Source organism: Vipera berus, assembly GCF_964194415.1.
Source record: "Vipera berus genome assembly, chromosome: 3".
Classification (NCBI taxonomy): Eukaryota; Metazoa; Chordata; class Lepidosauria; order Squamata; family Viperidae; genus Vipera; species Vipera berus.
This window is the reverse complement of record NC_138204.1, coordinates 34,910,108-34,928,835: the sequence shown is the minus strand read 5'-3', so window position 1 is coordinate 34,928,835 and position 18,728 is coordinate 34,910,108. Positions and strand designations below refer to the sequence as shown.

At 40.1% G+C, this 18,728-nt stretch overlaps 1 protein-coding gene across 3 annotated transcripts; it reads left to right on the top strand.

Annotated features, from left to right (window-relative positions):
- Window positions 1–2,453: 2,453 nt before the first annotated feature.
- TMEM183A (transmembrane protein 183A) lies at window positions 2,454–14,322 on the top strand. 3 transcript variants are annotated; one of them, XM_081322618.1, is made up of 8 exons: window positions 2,454–2,663; window positions 2,749–2,838; window positions 6,232–6,375; window positions 6,511–6,670; window positions 9,620–9,800; window positions 11,750–11,824; window positions 12,647–12,793; window positions 14,075–14,322. In XM_081322618.1, the coding sequence occupies exons 1-8, from the start codon at window positions 2,558–2,560 to the stop codon at window positions 14,255–14,257; spliced, it is 1,086 nt and encodes a 361-aa protein (XP_081178744.1). In that variant the 5' UTR covers window positions 2,454–2,557; the 3' UTR covers window positions 14,258–14,322. The 3 variants fall into 3 exon arrangements, with proteins under 3 accessions (XP_081178744.1, XP_081178743.1, XP_081178745.1); XM_081322617.1 differs by having other exon boundaries at window positions 12,638–12,793; XM_081322619.1 differs by lacking the exons at window positions 2,454–2,663; window positions 2,749–2,838; window positions 6,232–6,375; window positions 6,511–6,670 and adding an exon at window positions 6,710–7,559 and having other exon boundaries at window positions 12,638–12,793.
- Window positions 14,323–18,728: the final 4,406 nt, after the last annotated feature.

Below are 18,728 nucleotides of genomic sequence, written 5' to 3'. Positions count from 1 at the left end.
CTTGATGCGAATGATGTAGAGATGGCCACGCCCACCCAGTAGGCCATATGCACTCTAGCCACGACTACCCAGTAGGCCACGACCACCCAGTAGGCCATGCCCACCCTGGCCATACCCACCCGGCCCCTTGAGGGCAACCGCAATGCTGATGCGGCCCTCAATGAAATTGAGTTTGACACCCCTGTTGTAGATTACCGTAAATCATAAAGATATTTTTTTTAGTTGGCTGGATTCATACAATATACTAGACTAAAATGAGGCTGGCTACCTTTACCCCAGTGTGATGCAAACTAGTTCAGTAATTAATTTATGATTTAAAGCAGTTTTACAACCTTTCCAGCTTTGCAGATCATGGGTGGGGAAGCGGGGATGGTTCTGTGCAAGTGGTGGGCAAGCACACAAGCACAGCTCCATTTGCGCAAGCAGGAGGCATGCACTCCTGCCACTCATGCAAATAAAGTGTGCACACACACACTCAACCAAGCAGGATGTGCGCGCATGGGCTCACCTGCCACTTCCACGTTCTAGTTCTGAACTGTTCAAGGCCCAATAGTGGGCCGCAACCCAGGGGGTTGGGGATCCCTGATTTAGAGTGTTCAGCAAGCCAAATCAATTTATTAATTCTTTATGCTTTATGAACATACAACATATACAACATAGTAAAGTACAAACTGCCTCAGCAATTAAAGATGCTGTGCTTGTCAGCTGGAAAGCGAACAGCCAGGTTCAGGACCTGAGCGCCACATGACAGGATGACCTCCTGTACTCACCTCAACTCCTGCCAACCTAGCAGTTCAAAAGCATGCAAATGCAAGTAGATAAATAGGTATCACTGACAGGAAGGTTACTGCATTCCATACGTTCATGATGATGGAAGCATCTCTCAGACAATGCAAGCTCCCCTGACTAAGAATCGAGATGAGCACCACCTCGAGTCAGTCACAACTAGATAGGGGAAACCTTTATTTTAGCCTAATGTGTTCTGGAAACTCAACCACTATGAGTAGTTTATGGTTTGATAAGTTTCTATAAATTCAGGTAATTGGTATAAGCAAACTAGGATTCGATATATTTATTGAATGAACATAGTTTTATAATTTCCATATATTGAATTACACAAAAATCCTAATTTTGATTAACTTCCCAAGATCTGTAAACAGTGGACTCATTGTTTGTGTGTGTATGTGTTAGCCCAAACTACAGCTAACAGATATGGATTTTAAAAAAACAGGCAATCTGAGCTCTTCCATGCCATTTAGAAGAAATCTGGATTTTGCTGTTTTATGCTCTCTAAATTCATAGTTAAGCTGGTTTAGCTAAAAAATTCATCTACGAACCAGTTCAAATGGAAGGAAGGAATTTCAGCTATTACATGAAACAGATGAAGAAATGAGTCTGAAAAGTATTTCTTGTCCAGAAGTACGGTATCTGCAGCTAAGTTTACTAGGATAAATAACATGCTTGGAGGTTCCTGCTAGGAGATATTTTAATATAAAGCACATTCTACCTGTGCAGCCAGGAAAAAAAGGAATTATGTGTTCTGCTTGAAATTATGGAAAGAGAAATTCTTGTAGAATGAACACTGCATTCTTGAACTTGGCAGTAGGAAACCAAGAAGAAAATTAACATGTACTACCGGTATGATTACTTCTCACACTGGGAACTCAATGGAGATTCATGTTCAATTTGGTTTTCCATCCTGTCTACCTCTTTTCCCCGATTCACTGGAAGAAAAAAGAAACGGTTTCTCTCTGGTTCACAGAACAGTTTCCTTCGTGGAAAGGCAGAACCAAGGGTGGCTCAGTGAAATGAGGGAAAAACATTACGAGTACAACTAAGGGTGAACGTGGCGCCTACGACCATTATAGGAGTATAATGCAGTTCTGTTCACTGCTGTGTCCAATTAATCCCCCTTCCAGCCGAAACTACCTTTCTCGCCTCTTTCTTTTAAAAAAAAAACATTGAAAACGACCGGGGGGGGGAGGAGTGCTAATTCACAAGTTGAACAAGGATGCTACCTGCCGTGCTATTCTTCGTGTAAGGTAGGAAAATTCGAGGCTGAGAATGGGGGAAAAATATCCCGCCGAAAAGAGATCACCCACTGGTCCTATATTTGAAAACAAACATCGTGGATGAGAAAATTCAAAATAACCCGAGCCCGCCTCGTAGCCCAAGAGCCTGGAGCAGGGGTCGGCAACCTCGGCTCTTTTATGACTCGTGGACTTCAACTCCCAGAATTCCTGAGCCAGCATAGCTGGCTCAGGAATTCTGGGAGTTGAAGTCCACGAGTCATAAAAGAGCCGAGGTTGCCGACCCCTGGCCCTGGAGACTGAACCGCTCCGGCAACCCCGACCGCGGATCCGCCTCCCGTCTCGAACCGATGACGCTTCCATAGGCGCAGTCAGATCGTCTGTCCTTTTCCCCGAGCCTGGGTGTTTCTGGGTATCGCGAGAATTGCTCTGTCGGCCGGTCACGATGCCGGCAGGGACGGGATGGCTGAGGAGCTGCGCTGCGAAGCCCCCCGGGTAGGCTCAGCCCCTCGGCCACCTGTGACGAAATGGCACCTCGAGATCGACCGGTAGTGGCACCTCCGTCCGCCATGCGCAAACGCGGGGCTCGAAAGCGCCTCAAGTTTCGGGCCGAAGACGTCTGCTTAGAGCGGAGTGAGTAGTGAGGCCTGGGCGTCATTTCTGATGGCAGCCATTGTCCCCTGATCAGGTGCCCTGAACAGTCGCTTTCTTTCCGCAGTGACCGTGGCCGACTATGCAAACTCGGATCCTGCTGTAGTGAAATCTGGACGCGTGAAAAAGGCTGTGGCCAATGCGGTGCAACAGGAAGGTGAGTTTGCTCGAAAATGCTGAACTTAACACCTGTTCCTACTGAATCCAGTTTTCTGGGTTTATATAGCATTCTGAAGCACGAAGTAACCACTGGTACATTCCACGACAAAACAGGTAAATTTGTGGCTCAGTGACACCTGGAAACGCAAGGCTACCAGTGGTGACCCAGCAATAAAAACAATTACACTTTGTCCTTTTTAAAAATTTAATTTAATTTAATTTAATTTATTAATATTTCTATACCGCCCTTCTCCCGAAGGACTCAGGGCGGTGTACAGGGCAAGAATAAAACAAGAGTTACAAAAATTAAAAGATAATTAAATACATGCCCATAAAAACAGTTGATACATTAATAAAAACCCCAATAAAATGATAATAAAAAACCCCCACGATATTTGCGATATTTGTGAGGAGTCTATAATTCTTTTGTCCTATAGTTTCTTTGGAAAACTGTCAGTATCTTGCTTTCTGACACAAAAAACACTTTAACAGAGTATGCTTGCACACTTCTCTGTATTATGTTTTTAACGTTTTGATTGATGCTATTTTCCCTCTTGCTAATTAATCATATTTATTTTATGCAGTCAGACTTCTAGATGGCAAATATATCACAAACTCTTGTCAAATGTTAGATAGATGTTTCCTGTTTTTTCAAACCAGTTAACTCTTATTAACTTATAAACCATGAATATTTTCTTGCATCATGACAGCTCTTATTTTTCAAGGATAAGGGAGCAAAATCATTTGCTTGAAAGATGTTCCTAAAATATAGAGAACGTAAAAAGTTGTTCCAATAGTGAATGGATTAACAGTAGCCTAAAAATGGCTTAGGATCTGTCTTGCTTCTGGATTGAAAGACTGACAGTTACTATAGTAGTTCACTTTCTACTCAAGGACAAACAGGTAGCAGACAAAGCAAGCAAACCAAAGCAGTCTCTCTTAACAGACACTTGCCTAAATAGTTTATTTTTTAACAAGAGCATGCAAAAAATAGTCCAAAATTAATCCAAGGTTCTGAGAACCAGGTGCAGGTTGTCATTGAGTCCAAGCTTTTACAGGTAGCATCCATGCAAATTGCCACACAAAAATCAGAGGTCAGACTTTTTTTTTCCAGCAAAAGAATATGAGTTAGTACTGCCTCGTAAATAATGCTGCAGCCAGCTATCACTAATCAAGAAATTTACTCCTTTGCTTGGCAAGAAGCATCATAGACGGGCTCTAATCTTCTCTCCATTCACTGGGGTACAGGAGCTGGGAAGCTTTACATCATCTAACTCAGAGGCCCCCAACCTTTTGGGCACCAGGGACTGGTTCTATGGAGAAAGATTTATCCACGGACCAGAGAAGACATAGTTTTGCGTGCTGCCTGCATCCCATGGATGGGGCTTCGCTTGTTTGCGTGGCCCGGTTGCTGGCATGCCTGGTGCTGGTCCACAGATTGGGAGTTGAGGACCCCTGATCTAACTGTTCCAGTTGTCTTGGTGCTGATCTTTATCACTCTCATGTGATTCTTGGCTTTATGTTTCCTGAGCCTGACATTCCATAGGTTTTGCTGCAGCCTTTTCAAAGTTAGTCAGCATCTGAATGCTGGCCCGTGAAAGGATCGAAGTACTCATTTTCTTCATAATCATTTAACCTGTCTAGGGAAATCATGTTTGTGGTTCCACAGGTAGGTCTTGTAGCAACATCATGGCAAGGATATTGGGCTTTCTCTGTGACAAGGCCTCAACTAATAACTTTTCTCCTAAGAGAGACATGAATGCCTATACTGTTTTAGTTAGCGTATCTAATTGGTTTATTGAAGATTTCACTACTTTTGAAATCTTCAGAAGGGAGAACAGGATGAAAATAGAATAATATTTGCTTTAATTTTAATTTTCTTGTAATCTTTTTTGATTTTAAAATAACTATATCCCCTCCATCTGACCAGAAGTTTTCCTCTTGGTGTTGATAGACAAAAGTTTTTTGGGGGGGGAATTCATGGAACTTTGTTTTTGTGTATGATAACCACAGTGACAGTATTGAACTTTGTTTTTGTGTATGATAACCACAGTGAGAGTATTGTATGCACAAAGATAGAAATATTTGACAATACTTACAATAGAGGAATGATTAATGGAACTTGCTGAGATGACCAAATTAACTTGTTTGATTAGAGAAAAGACAATATCTGTATTTATTGCTGAGTGGAAACCCCTTGTGGATTTTTTTGTATAAAACAGGACAAAATAACTTAAAATTATAGTTTTGATAATTAGGCAGGATAATTATTGAAAGAAGAGAGTTATAATATAACTTTAAAGAGAGCTAAATATCTGTACTTATAACTGCTATAAAGAAGTTCACTTTATATATTTTATTTGTTTTTCTTTTTTCTATATATTAGTTTGTATGTTTGAACTTCATTGGGAAAACTTTTTAATAAAATTATTTTTAAAAAATGTGAAAGATTATATGAGCATCTTTAAAATAACACCAGCTCTTAATGCTGCAGTACATGAAATCTTCTATTCCTTATATTTCTACTGTGTTTAAATGATGAAATATCTAAGTCAGTCTTCAACATCTTCTTAATATGTTGATTTTAAAGTTGTAATGGCCAAACAAAACAGAATCCCTAGGCTAGTATATAGAAAAATGAAAGTCTACCATAATCTTAATACAGGGGGGAAAAATGACATCAAAATGTTAGAACTACTGTTACAGGATTTTTCACCTACCCTGTATCTTGCTAATTCAGCTTGTGCAAATCACTATACATTCTGGCGGTGTTTGTTGTCCTAGTCTAACATATTTCTTGATTCTCTCTTATCCACTATTCACTGATTCAGTATACTTGTTTTCAGGTCACTGCCCCTTTTCCCATTTTCTCTGTCAGAATGTCTGTTGGCTGGCTTTCTTTGGTCCCATTCTAATTAGCCTGTCTCTGCTTTCCTCCAGAACTTAGATTGTTTATCACCTCTCTTTTTCTCAAGCCTCATGTGCCTAATTTTTCTTCATATAAACAAATGCTTGTGTATGGTATTCTGCCTTTAATGTCCCTGCCTTAACTTGTCTGATTCTTGGGGTAACTTTCAGCCTTTCACTCTCTCTCGTGAAACTTTCCCTCTTAAATGAATCTTAACTACATGTTTCTTAACGGCAAGCCACGCTACCAGGCCATTTCAAGCAACTGGAGGCTTCCTCACCACAATCAAGGTGACAGGATGACCTCCAACACCTTTCTTTGTCCTACTGTCGCCAAAAGGAATTTGTACTTGGATCTTCCTGTTTTGCCTGCTTGTTTCTTCTCTGTGGTTTGGATTATCAAAATGAATTTATTTTACACTCTTCATTCTAGGACATTGCTAATTCTTATATCTCAAATTCTTCCATTTATTTTTGATTATAGTGAAATCTCTATGTGGCTTGGAAGCATCTTTTGTACCAACTGATGAAATACTATCTGTGGGAGAGTCCTGTGATAGTGGCGATGAAATGGATTCTAATGAACATTTCATGACCGATAGAAAAAAGAAAAGCAAGAGGCATAAAGGTAAGGTCTGTCGTTTTAACTGTTATTTTGACATAATTTCACTTTAACAATAAAATACTTTTTATCTCTTCAAATAAAGTCATGCCACTTTTTTCTTGAAACGTGGCCAGTTACATTGCTTGTTTTTGATTTCAGAAAGCTCCGAGTGTGTGGTAGGCAAAGAATATCCAATTGACATATGGTTGATGTTGGCATCCTATATACGCCCAGAAGACACTGTGAATTTTTCTCTAATTTGCAAAAAGGCCTGGACTGTTACTTGTACAGCTGTATTCTGGACCAGGCTTTATAGAAGGTATGACAGTTAGTAGAATCTTTACTCTGTACCGTATGTATTTTTTGAGTTGAGGGGCTTTTTATAGATTATTTGTAGTGGAGATCCTTATAAATAGTGTGCATAGGAATTTGGGCATAAAAGATAAATGATGCATTTTATTCTGAAATACAGTTTTCCCAGACTGACTCTTTTATATCCTTTTTGGTTAGGATATATTAGGATTTGATATAAGAGATAACATATCAAAATATTAGGGCTGTGCATCACTTCAGATTTGATATAAAAAGGTATCTCATAGCATGTGGAGGACATATTGTGAGTTGTTGGCAAATCCTTAACCAAGGAACTATTTTTTACTGATATTGCACAGTAATTGCCACACAGTTCCAGAAAACAATGCAACTGCTTTAAAGTGTTCAAAAAGCTAATGTGTTTACATTCTGATAATCCAGATGCTTTTTTGTCTTTGAATCCAATGCCTGCATAACTGTATAAAATATGCATATATAATTGATAGTGTGGATTATAAAATATACATACAGTATAGCAATGATAGCGAACCTATGGCACATGTACCAGAGGCAGCATGCCCCAGCCCCGCCTCCCCTGTGGCCCCCTCTGCCCCAGCAGCCGCCCCCCCGGAGGAGAGTCGCATGGCAGCTAGAAAGCAGGGACAAGACTCCGCCCTCGTGCCCTGTTGTTCGCAGATGATGCTGCAGGGTGCGGACGGAAGGCATAGCTGCCATGGCGCTGGAGGGCTGCCTGAGCGATCTGCTACAGCAGGGCTTTTCAACCTTTTCACCCATTGTACCACTTTTAGGATATGGCAACATCTGAGTACCACCAGTCGCCTAGCAAGGTGTCAAAAACTTGATGACCAAAAACAAAGGAAAAAAGTGATGTACAGGTAGTCCTTGACTTACAACAGTACGCTTAGTGACTGTTCGAAGTTACAATGGCACTGAAAAAAGTGCCCACCAAGCTTCAGCCAAGCAAGATACCTGCCTTCCCCCCTGGCGGCGCTCTTCCTCCTGTCCAAGATTTTCATTGTTGTGAGCATTTCTCTTGAGGATTGGCAGTGGGGGTGGGGTGGGGGGGTGTTTGCTTTTTATCCCCCCCCCCCTTCTGCTGGGTGGTTGCAGCAGGTTTTGGTTACTTCACATGACCTGGGACACTGTAACTCATAAATATGAATCAGTTGCCAAGCATCTGAATGTAAATCACAAGACCCTGGACATGCTGCAGTATTCCAGCTCATCGGTGCTTCTTCTAGGCTCAGCAGAAGTGCCAGGATAAGCGCTGAGCTCCAGCTGGAGCCTGGCGCTGATCCTGGCACTTCCGCTGAGCCCTGACAGCCCTGCAGCTTCAGCCATCTCTTGCTCAGGCTTGTGCAGTGCTGCCACCATTTCAGCTCATTCCCCTCCCCTGCTACCACTTTTTCTAGGATGGTTGTGTACCACCTGCCAGGTGCCAATGTAGCACAGGTGGTACCCGTACGACTGGTTGAAAAGCCCTGTGCTACAGCAAGCCATGGAGGCGGTAGGTGGCCCTGTGGGTGGGGGGCGGGGCAGGTTTGGGGCACTCGGTATCTAAAAGGTTCACCATCACTGCAGTACAATATAAAAACAACTGCATTATTGTCAGAGAAATTACTGGGATTAATAGGTACTTGTTAAATCTGAGAGCTAGTAAATTAATAGTTGCTACAATTCTTTGAAAGAGCTTGCAGAACTTCTGTGATTATGAAATCAACTTCCATTATACAATTGCACTGATTTTCTTGAATCCGTTAAAACGGATTGTTTTAGATTGCTGACTATTGCATGATAAATGAGTCATATGATCCTCCCTTGCATATAATATAAATTTACAGGAATGGTTTCAATTAGAATTGGCAGTGCTATGTTGATAAGAAGGAGCATTGTGCAGGAATTTTTCTGTTTTTTGTAACTTTCCTTGTTTAATTCTTCAGTAAGAAATAGAATTCAAAGTTGTCTTTCTTTTTGATAAACATAGTATTCTTAACATTAGTCTTTTAGCTGGCAACCCATGATCTGTTGAGTCATTGTTTCAGAACTATTTCCTTATCAGATTCCTCAATGCTTTCAACAATGGCTGAACCTCAAATTTAGAATAATCAGAGATGTATCTGCTTTCAAAGTTGAACTATATAGTACAGTTAAATATCAGTGGTTGACAAAGTCAACCAGAAGTAATATTTTATAATGTTTTGAATTATGTCAAACTATTTTAAAAATTGGTCAAATTTCAATTTTAACGAAATCATGGATCCTGGAGTTAAGACACATTCTATGAGTTATCTATTTGTTGCGCTGTGATGCATTGTTTCACCTAATTCGAGGTTATGGGAATAAGAGTTTTAGTAGCGTATAAATGGCTTAGAAGTATTATTTAACCTATAGAAGAGTGCCTAAATGCAACTGACAGAGCAAAAACGGAAGTATTTGATAAGAAATAGATAAATGAGGATTAGGGAAGAGGTATCATGATAGTTGGAGCATTCAACTAGAATACCCTCTTAATGTCTTCTCTATGAGAGTTCCGGAGATGCACCTTGACCTTCTGGAGGACTTCAGTTTGCAGTGATGATTGATACAAGGTTGGAACTGCACTGCTTAAGTTGTACCGTTATTATTATTTTGTTTTTGAGAAGTTAAGGATGGGATTGTTGTCAGGAGGTCTTTAGTCCCCAATCAATGCAATGTCAGTGCCATAATAACTTGACAGTATGATCTCATAAGCATCACAGAGAGGGGCAGTTAAAAGTGAGAATGAAAACAGTTTACTTCCCAGATGCCTCTTGCTTCTTCTATTCCTATCCTTTACTTTGAAAAAAAATGCCACCAAAGTCAGCTATTATGCTTCCAGATTTCAGTGGCATGATCTCAAGAGTGCAGGGTGTGAATTTCATCCCTATCTTACAATTTTGATTTTTTTTTTATTTAGGCATTACAATAGGAGTGCATCCCTCCCAATCCGTTTACAGCCAGAATCAATGGAAAAGATGCATTGCCTTCGTGCATGTGTAATTCGTTCCTTATACCATATGTATAGACCTTTTGTTTCCCAGATAGCCAGAAACCCAACTATCCCGGAGACTACTCCAAGCAGTCTAAAAAATTCAAAAGTAAGTAACACTTTGAGAAGAAGAATTATTCCACTGAATATTAGCAGATTTCTTTCAAGCTAGTGAAAAGCATGCAACTGTCCAGTTTCTAATACATATTTTAGACAGATGTTGCCTTTTCTAGGGGTGATTTTGTAACCTCTACAAGCTTGTTATTAATGCTTGGCTACTCATTCTACCAATGCAGAAATCAAAATGTTAAACCTTAAATACAGGTATATTATTTTTGGTTTCCTGTTTGAGATCATAGTTTTTTTGTGGAGTATCCCTTAATTAATAAGATAAGCGATGACTATCATCTGGATCAAGCAGTTTTATATTGTATTAAAAAATAAATAACAAATTCAGCTCATTTAAGTGGATTTAGTTGATGCCCAATCCAGTATAAAAAAATGGATTTGTATCTTAAATGCTTTGTATTCACATCACAACGGCTTTGGTGTCCACAGTATCATACTAACCATTTGTATATCCTTTTGTGGGTAAAATTGGCATTAAAAAGGAAATTAAATGTAAAAAATCTGTATTGCAGTAACAGTTACAAATTTGGTTACATTCCAAAACCATAGAAATGATTCAATTGCTCCTTAAAATCTTCCATATGTGCGTGGCACTATCTTTGTTCACTGTATAGTTACTGAGCCTCTATGCTTGGACTTAGTTTTTTATTCATTGAGAATCTCCCCTCATTTGTGGAGTTCACCACCAACATTGAGTATGCAAAGTAGGAAGAGACTGGTATTTTTCTTTTTGGTTACTGAATCCAGCTTTTTCCTATTTAATTTCCTTTTCTCTTTCTCAGTGTAGCTTCTGTGGGACACGAGCTGTTGTGGTGTCAGCAAAAGTTGCCCTTGGAGCAGCATACCAGTTGGTACACATCTGAAGGGTAGGACAGCTGGCATGTGGATAATTTATGTCTTAGGAAATTTTTAAGCTACTTTCCTCCTTTTAACTAATACTCCAGGTTTCACAGAGGAGAGGCCTAATTCCACTAGCTGCATCCCTCTGAATCTAATGCAGATAGTCCTCTTTAGTGACTGCCTGGTTTAGCAACTATTCACGCTTATGACAGTAATAAAAAGTTAGCGTTGTGACCAGTCCTTGCATTTACAACCTTCACATGTCTGTAAAGCAAAGGAAAGCTGAAGTAAGATTATAAGTATAGTTGCAATTTTTCTTAGTGATCGTTTTGCTTGTGATCGCTAAATAAGGGTTACTCGTATGCACCTATAATAATTGGTTTTCTAAAGATGAGGTGCTTACTCCTTTATTAAAATATATATATTGCTGTGCATATCTAGACAATACTTTTGATAAAAGAATATTCTATCAGTTACGTTAAGATCTACCTCTACTTATTAACTTATTCAAACTTGTATGCCACTCAGTTCCCAATAACTCTGGGTGGCTCACAACAATCAACGCAAAAAAATTGCAATAAAAGGATAAAAGATTAAGCTGGGATTGTATTAGTATTTTCACTGTAGATCAGCTCTTGTCATAAGAGGTGATACATTACTTTTCAAATGTGATTTTTTAATAAAGCTGTGAATGGGCATCTTGTATGACAGTTACCTTCTCCATAAACTTCTGGAATGTCTTTGCCCTATTCTGGTTCCAGTAGTTTCCTGGTTTTCTCTTGATAAAGCTAATAATTAGTGATTCTTAGCAATATTTTGAAATCATTTACCTCTAGATTCAATTGTGGAAATATTTGTTTAAGTTCAGCCACAGCTTGGATTTTATTTCCATTTATCTATTTATGTTCAGAACGTAAGTGCACAATTATAACATGATACCTTATCCTCAGACTGGATTGTTTTAATACATTTATGTTCAATAATCCAAGATCTTCATTCCAAAGAGGTTGGAAGCCTAGTGCTTTATTGCTTTATGTCTGTATAACACTATGTCCACAGGCCACAACTCTTTTTCTCTTGCTCAACTAGTGCCTGCTCTTCTGGTCTAAAAGGATTAACAAGCAGTCTTCTCTGTGGGAATTCAGCTTCAAATTCCAAAGGCAGGTACGAAAGCTAAATATTTATATTAATTAATTAACACTTGTATTACTTTATAACTCATTGTTCTACTTATGCATATAACTGAGTGCATCTTGCTTGGCAAGATACATGTCTAGATTACGGTCCCAAAAAAAGATTCTGCTCATATTGTATAGTGGAGAATTTGAGTATTTTGTGCATTGCTGCCCTATCTGTTCGCTTTCCTTGCTGGTGATCAGGCTTGTACTATTCTTACCAAGTTGGAACATTTTATTAAAATTGTGGCACAAAATGTACATTTCCCCCCAAAAAACCCTTCATAAGAAACAAAACAGCATGAAATAGCATGTAATAAAACTGATATAAACTGCAAAAAAATTGTTATTGTGAGGGGTGGGGGGTTAATGTCAAACTTGAGTGCAATATTTCTTATAGGTTTTTTTCCTCTAACAGTATAGCCTATAGATATTGTTTGTAGTTTACTTAAAGTATATCGGGGTTGTTGCTAATTAATTCAGTGTGCTGTTAATCATACTAGCTACCACTTGTCGCATTCAGACTATACTCTTAGTCATATCCATAGCAAACGCAAGGGTCGGTGTTCTGACAAATATGACAATCTCCATTATAGCCAAGATTTGTTATATTAAAACTATTAAGTGTCACATTATTTCTCCAGAGAAAATATAACATATGTAAGTCAGTTAATCCTGATCTTTAAAGACAGACCTACAGATTCTTCTGCTTTGATCTCTAACTCTTCTGCAAGCAAGTAATTTGAAAGTTTATAGAAATGGAATCAGTTTCTGGTTAATTGAATGAAATATTTCTCTTGAGTCTCCCAAGTTCAAGAATAAAAGTTTGAAACCACTTCAACCACCTATCCGGTATGCAGATGTTCACATGAATCCTGACCAAGACTGCTGTCTGTTGCAAATAACTACTCTTGACTTTATATATATTCCTATAGTAATGGGCATGACAGTTACTTTGGTAAGTATTGTGATTTCTTTGCTAATTTTCAGGTCTTTATATCACTGCACCACTTAGTAATTAGCCCCAGTTTGGGTCATTAGGTGAGAGTATATGGTCATTAGACAAGGATCTCACACTTCTGCCCTGTGCAAACTGCCTCCACTAACTCCTCTGTCACCCAGTGTTCCATAAAGCTCTGCTGCACCCAGCTGACCGTTGTGTTTCTCCAGCTGCTGGTCGCTTGCTCATTCTCATGCAGACATGTCAAACTCGCAGCATCACATGACATCGCACGATGTATCGGAGCTTTTTCCCCATTGCTGGCAATGGGGTGGGCGCGGTTTCCTCATGACGCCTCTGGCCTGTGGGCCAACAGTTTGACACCCCTGTCCTAATGCTTTGGGAGACTTGTGAGGCCTTCTGAAACCTGCTGGGCAGCTGGCTGCAGAACAGAGCTCGAGGCAGCTCCACAGTAGTGCTGAGGCTAAAGTAGAGAACCAGAGGCTGTGGCAGCTGACGGACACTGACAAAGACCTCTTTTTCGGCTCTAGTGCTGCTGCCCAAGGAGTGCCACTGCATAGGGCAGCCAAAAGAACAGCAATGGGGGGGGGAGATAAGTCAGGTAGTGCTCCTGCAATTGTAAGTGTGAGCAGACTGCCAAGCGCCTGAATTATGATGACATGACACATCACAGCATGGCTTCCCCCCCATAACTTCAGGGATTGGTCATAAGTACCATTTGTTCAACATTGCCATAACTTGGAACAGTTCCTGAATAAATTGTCAGGAGCTAAGACAGCCTGCATTTTTGAAATAGAAAAATCTTCAAGCTGGCAGAGGTAAGAAAAATGCAGCTTTGAAAACTATATTGAATAGTCCAATAAGGAATAGCTACCACATGTGATTTTATTACAGACTACTGTAAAATGTTTCAGGAAAAATATTCACAAGTGAAGGCAAATATATATGTCGTAGGATAATGTTGCAGGATCCAATCTGGGTCGGTCACCAGGACCAGAGGTTTTTTGTCTTCCGAGCTTTTAGACTCATGCTGGAGCCCCCATCCTCAGGGAACATCTCTCTAGCAGAGTATCACCAACCCAGATTGGCTCTTGCAAAGCAAATATTGCCTTAAGCAATATTGACCTGCTTAAAGATACAATTTATTTTTAAAATATTTACAGACAAAATCAGTTTAAAATGTTGAATAAAATGCCATTCAATTTTGGAGTTAAGGAAGCCTGTATGATCCAAGTCATTGAATAGCTTCCAGAAGTCTTTTTTCTTTTTCTTTTACAGTTCACAATTAATGTGAGCACTGACATGCGGCACCACAGAGTGAAATTATTATTCCATGATTCTCCGGTATGGAGTGGCAAGAAATCCAGATTTGACCATGGGATGCAGGTTGTAATGGACCCTGTGCATAGCGTGCATCTGTTTGATTGGTGGCATCCACAGTTTCCTTCTTCACACATCTGAAGATTCCCAAGTTTACATCATAAATTGTATTTCGTGCTTTTTCCATAAACAACAACATTTGATAAGCCAATTTGTGTATATGTTTAATCACCTCTTGGGGAATAATTTGTGCTAATAAGATTGGAAAGAACTTTTGTAAAGCATTTTATTATATGAAAAATAATTCATCTGCAAATATTTTAGTGCTAATGAAATTTGTCCTTTTTGCTTTTTGTTAAAAAAAACAGCAAAAATGTGTAACCAAAAGCAGGGCTTTTCAACCAGTGGTACCAGCACCACCTGTGGTACATTGGCACCTGGCCATGTGGTACGCGACCATCCTAGAAAAGTGGTAGCAGGAGGGGAATGGCAGCACCACACAAGCATGAGCGAGAGATGGCTGGAGCTACAGGGCTGTCAGGGCTCAGCGGAAGCGCCAGGATCAGCGCTTCTTTGGGGCTGTCAGCTCAGTGGAAGCGCCAGGATGAGCACCGGGCTCCAGCTGGAGCTCGGCACTGATCAGCTGGAATGTTGCAGCATCTCCTGGGTCTTGTGATTTACATTCAGATGCTTGGCAACTGACGGTCACAGTGTCCCAGGGTCATGTGAAGTGACCAAAACCTGCTGCAACCACCCAGCAGACGGGAGGAATAAAAACCAAACACAGCACCCCACCCCACCCCCCCCCACTGCCAATCCTCAACAGAAATGCTCACAACAATGAAAACCTTGGACAGAAGAACGCCGCTAGGCAGGCAGGTGTCTTGCTCAGCTGTGTCTTGGGGGGGGCACTCTTCAGTGCCATTGTCACTTCAAACAGTTACTAAGCGAACTGTTGTAAGTCGAGGACTACCTGTACTTCATCACTTTTTTCCTTTTTTTTTTTTTGTCGTCGGGTTTTTGACACTTTGCTAGGCGACGTAATACTCGGATGTTGCCATAACCTAAAAGTGGTACAATGGGTGAAAAGGTTGAAAAGCCCTGACCAAAAGCAAACATGGGTTTGTCAAAAACAGATCATGCCAGACAAATCTTACTGCATTCTTTGACAAAGTGACAAACTTAGTGGACCAGAGAAATGCTGTGGATATAAATTACTTCAATAAGGGATTTGATAAAGTAGACCAAATCTACTATTTGATAAGATAGAAAAATGTAGGTCTGACAGCATCATTACCAGATGGATTCGTAACTGGCTGACCAACCACACCCAACATGTAGTCCCTTCCTACATGGAGGGAAGTATGCAGTGGGGTACGCAAGGCTCTTTCTTAGGCGCAACATTCTTCAATATCTTCAATGAGATAGATGGGGAAATAATCTAATTTGCAGATGATGCCAAGCTGGCAGGAATAGCCAATACTCCAGAAGATAGCCTTAAGATACAGAAGGATCTTGACAGACTTGAACACTGGGCCCTACTAACAAAATGAAATTCAGTGGTGAAAAAAGTAAGGTTCTACATTTAGGCAAGAAAAGCCAAATGCACAAGTATAGTATACAGTAGATCAGTGATGGCAAACCTTTTAGAGACCAAGTACCCAAACCGCAACCCAAAACTCACTTATTTATCGCAGTGCCAGGGCCACATCAGCATTGTGGTGCCCTCAAGGGGGGGGCAGGGAGGCACTTCTGAGTGCCGCCTCTGGCATGCAAAAAACGGTGCAAAAATGGGCCACAGTGCTGCAAGGCACAAAAATGGCCGCTGCCACGCCACAGGGTGCAGATACAAGGCGCTGCACCATGGAAGAACGGGGCAAGGCTAGTGAGTATCATGCAGGCACTAGCCCCACCCCATTTGCAGCGCGTGCATACTCACGGCCCCCTGCGCGCATGCATGCATGTAAAATGCTTCCCCCCTCCCTTTTCTTCCAGTCCACCAATGAACAGTGGTTGGTGACCTCTGCTCTACCATCTCTACTTGAGCTTTCTAGTCGGCTGCTTCGCCTCCTTTGTGGTGGGCAGGGCTCCTGCTCCGGGCAGTGGTGGCGGCCTGATGGACCTGCTACTGGCAGCGGTGGTGTGTGTGCCAACAGAGAGGGCTCTGAGTGCCGCCTCAAGCACGCATGCCATAAGTTCGCCACCATTGGTATAGATGGTACCTGGTTCAATAGTAGTAACTGCAAGAGGGATCTTGGGAGTCCTAGTGGACAATCACTTAAATATGAGCCAGCAGTGTGCTGCAGCTGCCAAAAAAACCCAATCCAATCCTAGGCTAGATTAACAAAGGGATAGAATCAAGATTATGTGAAGTGTTAATACTTTATAATGCCTTGGTAAGACCACACTTGGAATACTACATCCTGTTTTAGTCTCCATAATATAAAAAGATGTTGAAACTCTAGAAAGGGTACAGAGAAGAACAATAAAGATGATTAGGGGACTGCAGACTAAAACATGAACGGTTGCAGGAATTGGATATGTCTAATGAAAAGGATTAGTTGGTGACGTGTTGCAATATATAAGAGGCTGCCACAAAGAAGATGGGGTCAACCTATTCTCCAAAGCCCTGAAGGGAGAAAGGGAAGTAATGGATGGAAAATAATCAAGGAGAGAAATAACCTAGAACTAAGGAGAAATTTCCTGACAATTAGGACAACTAATCGATGGAACCACTCGCCACTAGACGTTGTAGGTGCTCAACACTAGAGGTTTTTAAGAAGAGTTTGGACAGCCATTGAAATGACTAGAAGACCACCAAGGTTCCTTCCAATTCTATTGTTCTTTGTAAAGTGGTCCGTTTTAGATTGATCCAATTCTGGAATGATCATTTTCACCAGAAAAGGGCCTATATAAACATCAGGAGGTTATGAAATTTGAAGTAGATTGTCTAGAATTGGAAGATGTTTTTGATGATATGGATATGGACCAAGCCCCAAATACTCGCATCAGCCCATTCCATTTTAGTGCGAACGTTCTGGAAACTGAGCAAATACGGGACATTCTAATTACACATTCTTGCTTTGTAGCTAATAACATTCACAGTTCACATAATGGGTAGATATCCATTTCACTTCCACATGCAAAAATGTTTCCAATGTTCCACTCCTATAAAAGTGTTTATTAGTTCCAAAGACTGTCATCATCAATTATATATTTATGGAAAAGAACTTTCAGACTGCTGGCTTATTGATTACATCTTCACAGAATATAGGCAGTCCTTATTTAACAACTGCTTAGTTTAGAGACTGCAGTTACAATAGTGATAAAAAATATCTTCATGGCTACTCCATTGGTACGTCTGTATAGCAAAGCAAAGCTGAAGCTTTAAGCACAGTCATATATCATTTACCAACTGCTTTGCTTAATGACCAAGTTATTAGTCCCAGTTGTCACTTAAGCAAGGACTACCTGTATAGGAAAAACAATGGTGCAGATTCCCTTAAGTAGGAATTTTACAGGTATATTGAAATAGGTTAGACTTTTCATGTTTAAAATAGATTGAGATTAATTATTATTTAGTAGATTTTTATCTTGTCTTTTTATATATAACTCAAGGTAGTAAACATATCTAATATTCCAGCCTTTTGTTTTCCCCACAACTGTGTAGTTGGATACAAAATGGACAGCAAATATATTTCATAAATAAAGTTGTATGAGGTGGGTTGGGGCCGAGAGAGAGTAACTGGCCCAAAGTCACCCAAATAGTTTTCATACCTAAGGGTGGCTGAGAATTCAGTTTCCTGATTTGATATTGTACTGAAGGCTAACCCCTTCATCCCAATATCAAACTGGCTGTCATTTACATGTGATGAATTTGATACCTATCATACAGAAATGAAGTTTTCCCCTAGAAACAAAGAAAGGCCTAGTTGTTAGTTGTGAAATAAAACAACTTGGTGGCCATGGCTTCAAGAATAGGTAAGGGATAACTGGGTAAGAGATCTTCTGGCTATAGGAAGAAAGAAGATAAGCAAACTAAGAGCAGATAATCAAGTCAGCATAAAAGGAGATATGAATAGGTGTTCTACTACCATTCCTAACTTAAGAGCTTTTTTCCACCTGTACACAACTTCTTGCTGTACAACTTACCTTTGCTCAGCCTGAATCATCACAGAATACAATATATACTACGTGATAATGGAGGTATAAAATGGCCTATAATATTTCAAACAGGTTCCAGTTACAGATCATTCTTTTAAAGCTTTTCTTATATTCAATATACCTCTTTCAGGTTGGTTACACATTTGTCTAATTTCAGCCATTAATATTAGTGGACTTTCTGCCTGAGGTTTTTTGTTTGTTTGTTGTTTGTTTTGCTTCATGCCTTGAAATCTTTGTGGAAGATTTGGAATTTTCAGCCAATTTTTTTTCATGGATAATTTTCTAAAGTGTATAGTACCACTAATGTATTTCTTTTTTAGACTCATACAGAACATCGTGATTCATAGAATCTGCTAAACCATATTTTACTTAATCATAGGTTGCTAAATAAAGCCCATGGCTTTATGCATGGGCTCATATTTGAAACTGCAAACTGGTTCACAAATCA